This window comes from Gossypium arboreum, chromosome 12 (genome assembly GCF_025698485.1).
Source record: "Gossypium arboreum isolate Shixiya-1 chromosome 12, ASM2569848v2, whole genome shotgun sequence".
Lineage (NCBI taxonomy): Eukaryota > Viridiplantae > Streptophyta > Magnoliopsida > Malvales > Malvaceae > Gossypium > Gossypium arboreum.
Genome location: NC_069081.1, coordinates 111,589,729 through 111,598,101, shown reverse-complemented (window position 1 = coordinate 111,598,101; position 8,373 = coordinate 111,589,729). Strand labels below are relative to the sequence as shown.

Sequence of the window (8,373 nt, the reverse complement as noted above, 5' to 3'; positions counted from 1 at the left end):
TTAAGGTTCAATAATTAAGCACTTAGTAGTCAAGCATGAAAAGTTATTACCATAGGCTTGCATGAAAATCAAATCTCCACCACTATAATGAAATGATACACAAATCAAAAGGTCTTTAACAGGGTTGTAATAGGGCTTGGGTTAAAGATGTGGATAAAGGCTGCAAGAGAGGGTTAGACTCGAGATTAATTTAATAAATTACCGAACTTAGAAAAATTAAAGCTAATCACTAAATAATAATAAAATGCCAGAATTCGAACTATTCGAGACTAAAAATGTGAGCTGTTTCTCAATATACCGACTTTAACTTATCCAAGCTCTTTAGAACAATATGTAATTGGATGAATATGACTATTTGGTTTTTTTTAAGAATAAGAACAGGAATGAAAAATACATATTAAGAAATAATTCAGCAACTAGAATGAACGAACATAATTAGGTAACTAATCAAATTAAATCTCGATAAAAAGGGAGTCAATAAAAAGGGAGAAATTCTTAATGAATCAAAAAGGGTTAAGTTGTTGGTTAATATTAAGGGGAAAAATCAAGAAATAATAGTTAAGGCTCAAAGGGGTTCACTAAGGGTCAATTATGTGAGTAGGCTTTTTTTGGGGTAAATGGGTTAAAACCTAAGTACTTTTATCATTTTAGTATATCAAATCAAAGGTGTGGTCTCGACATGTATAATCGATGCAAGTTCTAGAATAGCAAATCAATGTTGACACACTCATAAAAACAATCAGTGAGCAAGAAAGATATATGCTCTAAAAGGCTCAAAATCTCACAAAATTTATAGGTATTTGATGTCAATCCTATAAATTCAAAACTTCAAGATAATACCCCAATTCAAGGAAACAGCCTAGCAATTTTAATTCTTAAAAGTCAACTTATCATGTTTGATCCTTTAAAGTTTAAAAAATCAATGCACGGTTACCTATGATTTAATTCAAAACATATCAATAAAAGTCATAAATCCATCAGAATTAACTGTAATAATGATATGAGAAAATTATTTGAGAACAAGATAAAAATTCAGGGATTTTCTGATAATCACCTAAATAACCTCCCCACATTTAAAATGTACATTTTTCTCAATGTACCAAGATAGATAATAGCAATAGAAGCATAATATCAGAAAAGAGAGAGAGAAGTGAAACTGTCCTAAATTTTTGGATGAAATCCTTGGAAGAGCGAAAGCAAGAATTGTAGAGAAAGCCGAATGGAAAGCATGATTTTGAGGTACTAATAAGAAAGTAAACACCACGTGGAAGGGAATTAAAGGATAACTTAATAATAATTATAAAGATAAACATAGTTAAAAAAAAACATAAGTCTTCAAAAATAAATAAGAGACAAAATAGAATTGTAATAATAATAATAATAATAATAATAATAATAATAATAATAATAATAATAATAATAATAATAATAAAATAAAGGGACTCAAAGGTCCTCATCATCGGATGCCTCGGGGGTCGACGATGTCGAAGGGGGGATGTGGAGGTGGTGACAAATTTGTCGAAGAGTGGCATTGATGCTATCGAATCGCTTGAAACACTACTGCTCAAAGCGAGTGAATCGCTCAAATAAATCTGTCAAAGTGGCAGTAGGAGGTCGGTGACTTGGTGGTGGTGGTAGGGCTGGTGCGACGTGGGACTCAGTTGTAACACCCCAAATTCGGCCCAAACGTTATGGCCGAATCTGTTGTGTTACATTGAAGTGATTTAGCGAAAACCATGTTTTCATTGAAAACCCTTCTTAAACAAAAAAAACCTTAATTAACTTAAAAATAAACACACCTTTCAGTTGCGAAAGCCTTGTTTAAAACATTTGATTCAAGAAAACTTATCATTTAAAAATTAAGTTGCGGAAACGTAGAAAACATACTATAATTTAGGAAACCCATGTTCAACTTCTCGTAATTACAATGGAAATAATAATAATTCAAGTAATAATGGCATAATGAAAACCTTATTACAATCTGGTCTGAAACATATTTAATAAGATAAAACTTATAAGCTTAAAAAAAATCCAAATTTGTCTTGCTAGCTGACCATCCAGAGTCCCTCCAAACATCGAACTGTCTACTGAGCATCACCTGAAAATAAAATAAAAGAGGGGGTGAGTTTTTGCAAACTCAGAGTGTACAACCCTCGATGAAAAACAAGCATTCAAAGAGAAATCATCAAACATGCAATGCAATCCCATCCAAATTATCCATCCGGTACACACCAGCTCCGTCCCCTGTCACACAATGTGGGGATATAAATATCGACCCACCCAGCTCACACACCAATGGTAGCCTGGTTGCGGAACTACCTTCATTTACAAATTGGGCTTTAAAAGCCATTGGTGGATCCACGATTGTCAGGCAACCATGCGATCCTATATACTTCCTTCGTTCCATAGTTCCCACCCCATATACAACCTAAGTCGAACATCACATGTATGTATGTTACATCCATAAAACTTACACTCAACACTTAGGGGTATTTTGGTCATTTTCTCCCTTAGGGCCATTTTGGTAATTTTCCCTTAATTATGGTTTTCACTTACCTTGACCCATTAACAAGTTTCGCGAGCTAAGATGAATGAATACTATGCACCAAAGTAGGATTCCAAAGAAGAGGAGGTGGGTCATTAAGATCGCTTAAGTACTAAGCTGTAATGCCCCAAAAATCTCGAAACCTAAAAATCCCAAAATCTTAAATTTTTTCCTTTTGTGCTTAGCAATTCCACTCCTCTTAGGATATCTTTAGGGGTATGTCGCGACACCCTTATGTTATGTCGCAACAACGAAGACAGTTTCGTGATTTCTTTATTCTACCCCCTAAGTTACGGCACTGATCATTCCTTGTTGCAACATAGTGACCAGCATCTATTTATTACACCTTCTGATGGTCTCTTGCACCCTTACACAGTTCATTAGCTTTCCCTTTGGCCTCATTCGGCCACTAAGGTCAATAATAGGCTTGATTTGTACATTATATAAAATTTAAGAGATCTTGCAAAAACATAATTAAATTCTACTTAAAATGCTTGCTTTCAAGCTCTTAAAGTGCATAAATTAGTTTAATATGCTACACCTAATTACGATAGATCAGGTACACGACTTCAAGTTCGAATCCATGATTTATAATGTTATTTATAGCCCTTTTCACATAATTTTAGCTTTTTTTAATAGCTAAACCAAGCCATCTTGTAATAATATATGTTTTTAGAATTTAAGTAGTTAACTTAGTTTTTTAATAGATTTTATTGTATTTTGTAGCTAAAAAAAGGTTATGTGGTTATATAAGCCGGGAGTTAATGATGGAATTTTGGGCCAAAATTGCTACTAAAGTCGCGAACACAAAGTATAGAAGTAATATAAATATTAACTTTGTTAATTACTATTTGATTCTCTTTTAGTAATATAAATACTTGCTTAATTTAAATCTATTCCTATAATATACTTTAAGATTTATTCCTATGTTTTATATAATCACAACTTGTTTGAAATTTCCTATAAAATTGTTGATATTTTTATTTAGAATCTTAGTATTTTATAGATATTTTATGTTCGGTATTGTATTTCATAGATTCTATCAATAAAATTTTTCTACCTTTCATAATTGAAAGAAAATGAAAGATAAAACTTAATTGGAAATTTCTATTTAGAATAAAAATTTTCTTTATTTATATAAAACTAATAAATAATTAATTTTGTAATAAATTTAAATTAAACAATTAAGTATTAACGGGCAACAAATAAAGGCGACAACATAAAATATTTCCATCATTACATTAAATTCACCCGGTTTAGGTTTTGCACTTAGGATTACAATTCAATAGTCATGCATGTCTCATGTCTGAATTTCGTGTATTTTGCAACAATTATATCCAATTTATGCTCATTAATGGTGATCAACCGCGAAATGCTCAGTCTGAACTGTAGCAATTCTTTCACCAAGAACTACGCAAATGAGTAGCAATGCGAGGAATCCTCCAAGGCTTATTTTTATTTTATATTTTTTTTATCACCAATTTATCTTATAAATTGGAGCCACCTAGAATTCAAAGACAACCACAATAATCAATAAACGAAGAAAATAAACTTATTAATCTTTCTATTAACAGGAAAAAAGAAGAAGGAAATGGATGGAAAAATAATTGAGGGTAATGAAGTTTATGCTTTACTAATATGCTTAAGTATTCTCCTCTTTGCTCCGATTGTTGTGTCTCAACCAATACCCGCAGATAAATCCCAAGTAGAAGCATGGTTTAACGGCATTATCAAGCCAGTGAAGGAAAGGGGTAAAACCTTAGACCTTGAATTGGTTCAGGCGGAGACAGAACCTAGAATCATAAAGGTGAAGTAAGGTGGGGATGGAGAATTCGATACCATAACCAAAGCCATCGAGAGCGTTCCATCAGGGAACGCCAAACTTGTGATTATATCCATCAGGCCTGGATCTTACAAAGAGAAAATTAGACTTGAAGGAAATAAATCTTTCATTACATTGGTTGGAGATCCGAAAACATGCCAAATTTGACATTTGACGGCACCGCCAAGCAATATGGAACCATAGATAGTGCCACTCTTATTACTGAGAGTAGTTACTTTGTGGGTGCTAATCTCAATATAGTGGTAAGTTAATGTAGAGTTTAGACATCCATGATCTGTCTTTTATTGAATTAAATATAAAACTGTTTGTTTTTTATGGTGGCACGTTATTCATATAGAACCTTGCTCCTAGGCAGACGGAAAATGGTAGGAGCACAAGTCGTTGCTTTGAGAGTCTCCGTGACAGTGCGCTTTCTATAACGCAAGATCATCAACTTCAGGACACTTTGTGTGATGACAGGGCAACCATTTCTTTAAGGATTGCCATATTCATGGCTTTATTGATTTCATTTTCTGAGCGGGACATCTTTATATCTCGGTATTAATTTTCTCAACGCGTGAGATATGATGTATTATACCCCATATATATTTGACAAGAAAATTGGGATCTGAACTCGAAATATTTGTGGAAGGAGATCCGAAGAAGATCCAGAGATGGCGATAATTACAAGACAAGCGAGAGAAAGTTCATCGGAGGATACGGGTTATTCTTTTCGTGCATGGGAGGATTACCGGAACAGCAAAGGACATTTTTTTGGGAAGGGCTTGGAAGAGCAGTCCAAGAGTTGTTTATTCTTATACTGAAATGGATGAAATTGTCCATCCTGGTGGATGGTCTAGTAATCGCCAACCTGAACGAGCCGAGTAAGATAATACACAACCTTACAACATTACATGCCTACAAGTAAACTAACTTTCCCAACATGTTGATAAGTTTATTAAGATATATAATGTGAGAATGGTTTGACATGTAGCACTGTGTCCTACGGAGAATACAAATGCACGGGGAAAGGTGCGACTCCCGCTACAGTAGAGAAATTTGTCAAACAACTATCCGATGCGGAAGCTCAACCATTCTTGGTTCTTGACTATGTTAAAGGTACCAAATGGTTGCTTCCTCCTCCAACAGTACCTAATTAATTCATTCTTTCCCAACTTATTCATGCGGGTAACATATCCTCAGAGTACTGCTAGAAGTAGGCTCTCGTCTACCTCGTTGCTGGGTGGAAATAACTAGCCTTCAATTTTATTTTATTTTATTTTCCCTTGCTATGGCTTGTATTTAAACAAATAGCCAAATGTCAATAAGAAGAAGAAATTAGTATTATTTTTGTTAATAGTAATGATATTGATATTTGCCATTTTGTAAAATGTTCCATCATATCAAGTTAAAATTATGTAATAATATCCATCATATATCCAAGTTCACTGATTCAATAAGTCAAGATGATTTCACAAAATTTTGTATTTTAGAAAATAAATGGATAATTAGTGTATATTTGTGTAATAGCCCGTTTTCAGTAGTGTCAGAAGTAGTAGATTTGGGTCCACGATTCTGACGAGTCAATCAGTATTTTAATTATTTATTTAGTATTTACAAGGTTCATTCCCGCTTTAATGACTTCCTTGGGTTTAGGTTCTTCCTTTCCCAAAGAGTTGATCTATTGAGTAACCCTATAAAACAGTTAAGAAATCATATCTCCACTCACTAATCCCCCATAAAGGGATTAGTTCCTCATGGTTTTCATAAACAATATGGAATTGATTTAAAGATAGAAAATGATAAATAAATTGAGGTGTAGAGTTTAAGAAAACGCCTAATCTGTATTAAAGATTAATATGAATCCACAAAGTTTGATTGTCTTTACAAATCAGATCTCTCGAGATAAAGCAATAACAACTTAAAAATAAATCTGAAAGCCTAAAAGAAAGAATATCTTAACTGGAATTAAAAGCATCAAACAATACTAAGGAATTGATGCCTATAACATGTGAAAAATGATCCTATTTATAGACGTTGTGACTAATCAGGACCTGTGTCACGACGAAGCATTCAATTTACTCTTTTTAGGATATCTTTAGGGGTTTGTTGCGACACCCTTATGTTGTGTCGCAACAATAAAGGTAGTTTCATGATTTGTTTATTCTGCTCCCTAAGTTGCAGCATTAATCATTCTATGCTGCGACATAGTGACCAGCATCTATTTATTACGCCTTCTAATGGTCTCTTGCAACCTTACACAATTCATTAGCTTCCCCTTTGGCCTTATTCGGCCACTAAGGTCAATAATAGGCTCGATATGTACATTATATAAAATTTAAGAGATCTTGCAAAGACATAATTAAATTCTAATTAAAATGCTTGCTTTCAAGCTCCTAAAGTGCATAAACTAGTTTAATCTGCTAGACCGAATTACGGTAGATCAGGTACACGACTTCAAGTTCGAATCCATGATTTATAATGTTATTTATAGCCCGTTTCACATAATTTCAGCTTTTTTTAATAGCTAAAACAAGCCATCTTGTAATAATATATGTTTTTACAGTTTAAGTAGTTAACTTAGTTTTTTTTTAATAGATTTTATTGTATTTCATAGCTAAAAAAATGTTATGTTGTTATATAAGATAAACCGGGAGTTAATGATGGAATTTTGGGCCGAAATTGCTGCAAAAGTCGCGAACACAAAGTGTAGAAGTAATATATATTAACTTTGTTAATTACTATTTGATTCTCTTTTAGTAATATAAATACTTGCTTAATTTAAACATGTTCCTATAATATACTTTAAGATTTATTCCCTATGTTTTATTTAATCACAACTTGTTTGAAATTTCCCTACAAAATTTCGTAGGGCAATTTTATAGAATCTTAGTATTTTATAGATATTTTATGTTCGGTATTGTATTTCGTAGATTTTATCAATAAAATTTTTCCACCTTTCATAAATGAAAGAAAAGGAAAGATATAACTTAATTGGAAACTTCCATTTAGAAAAAAAATTTTCTTTATTTATATAAACCTAATAAACAATTAATTTTGTAATAAATTTAAAATAAACAATTAAGTATTAACGGGGCAACAAATTAAGGGGACAACGTAAAATATTTCCATTCGTTACGTTAAATTCACCCAGTTTAGGTTTTGCACTTAGGATTACTATTCAATGGTCATGCATGTCTCACGTCTGAATTTCGTGTATTTTGCAACAATTATATCCAATTTATGCTCATTAATGGTGATCAACCGCGAAATGCTCAGTCTGAACTGTAGCAATTCTTGCACCAAGAACTACGCAAATGAGTGGTAATGCGAGGAATCCTCCAAGGCTCATTTTTTTATAATTTTTATCACCAATTTATCTTATAAATTGGAGCCACCTAAATTCAAAGATGTCGAAACCATTTTTAAATCGAGTTTTGAAAAATGGGAATCGACTTTAAGAAAAACAAAAACGGGAGTTGCCACCAATCTTTTTAGGTGTGATTGGATCACCTTATAAAATGTTTTGTTTTAAAACATTTATTTTGGTCTACGAAAGTCGAGAAAACGAATTTGGGAGTCGGTTACGTATGAGGAAGGTTTAGCACCCTCGTAACGCCCAAAAATTGGTACCTAATTGATTATCAAGTGTCTTTAATGTTAGAAATTTCAAAGTTTTAAGATGCAAACCTCTTTTAATTAGAATGTCTTAATTTTGAAAATTAAGGCTCACTTATTTCAAATGAGTCAAAATATCACATCCAGTAAGTTAGGACGCAACATTTTAGAACCTTCAACATTTTAGAAAACCTCTTATTGCTTCCCAAAAACTCAAGTCATTTACAATGAAAGGAGAGGCCTCTATTTATAGTTGAGCCTCCCCAAATCCAACGGTACAGATAATTACATCAACGGTTAAGATTAAAGGATATCTACAAATTAAATCTCCAAGATTACAAGATCATATCTTCAAGATTGCATATCATATCTAAGATTGTATCATATC

At 32.7% G+C, this 8,373-nt stretch overlaps 1 protein-coding gene across 1 annotated transcript; it reads left to right on the top strand.

Moving 5' to 3' along the window:
• Positions 1-4,522: 4,522 nt before the first annotated feature.
• Positions 4,523-5,191, top strand: LOC108451012 (pectinesterase 1-like). Its single transcript, XM_053022985.1, has 3 exons — positions 4,523-4,630; positions 4,726-4,925; positions 5,020-5,191. Exons 1-3 carry the CDS (start codon positions 4,523-4,525, stop codon positions 5,189-5,191), a joined length of 480 nt encoding a protein of 159 aa, XP_052878945.1.
• Positions 5,192-8,373: the final 3,182 nt, after the last annotated feature.

Excerpts from the sequence above, each read along its gene's own strand:
- LOC108451012 (XM_053022985.1), top strand. The coding sequence starts at position 4,523 with ATGCCAAATTTGACATTTGACGGCACCGCCAAGCAATATGGAACCATA. Across the intron at positions 4,631-4,725 it reads GTGCTAATCTCAATATAGTG|AACCTTGCTCCTAGGCAGAC; the intron begins GTAAGTTAATGT and ends TTATTCATATAG. Across the intron at positions 4,926-5,019 it reads CGGGACATCTTTATATCTCG|GAGATCCGAAGAAGATCCAG; the intron begins GTATTAATTTTC and ends TATTTGTGGAAG.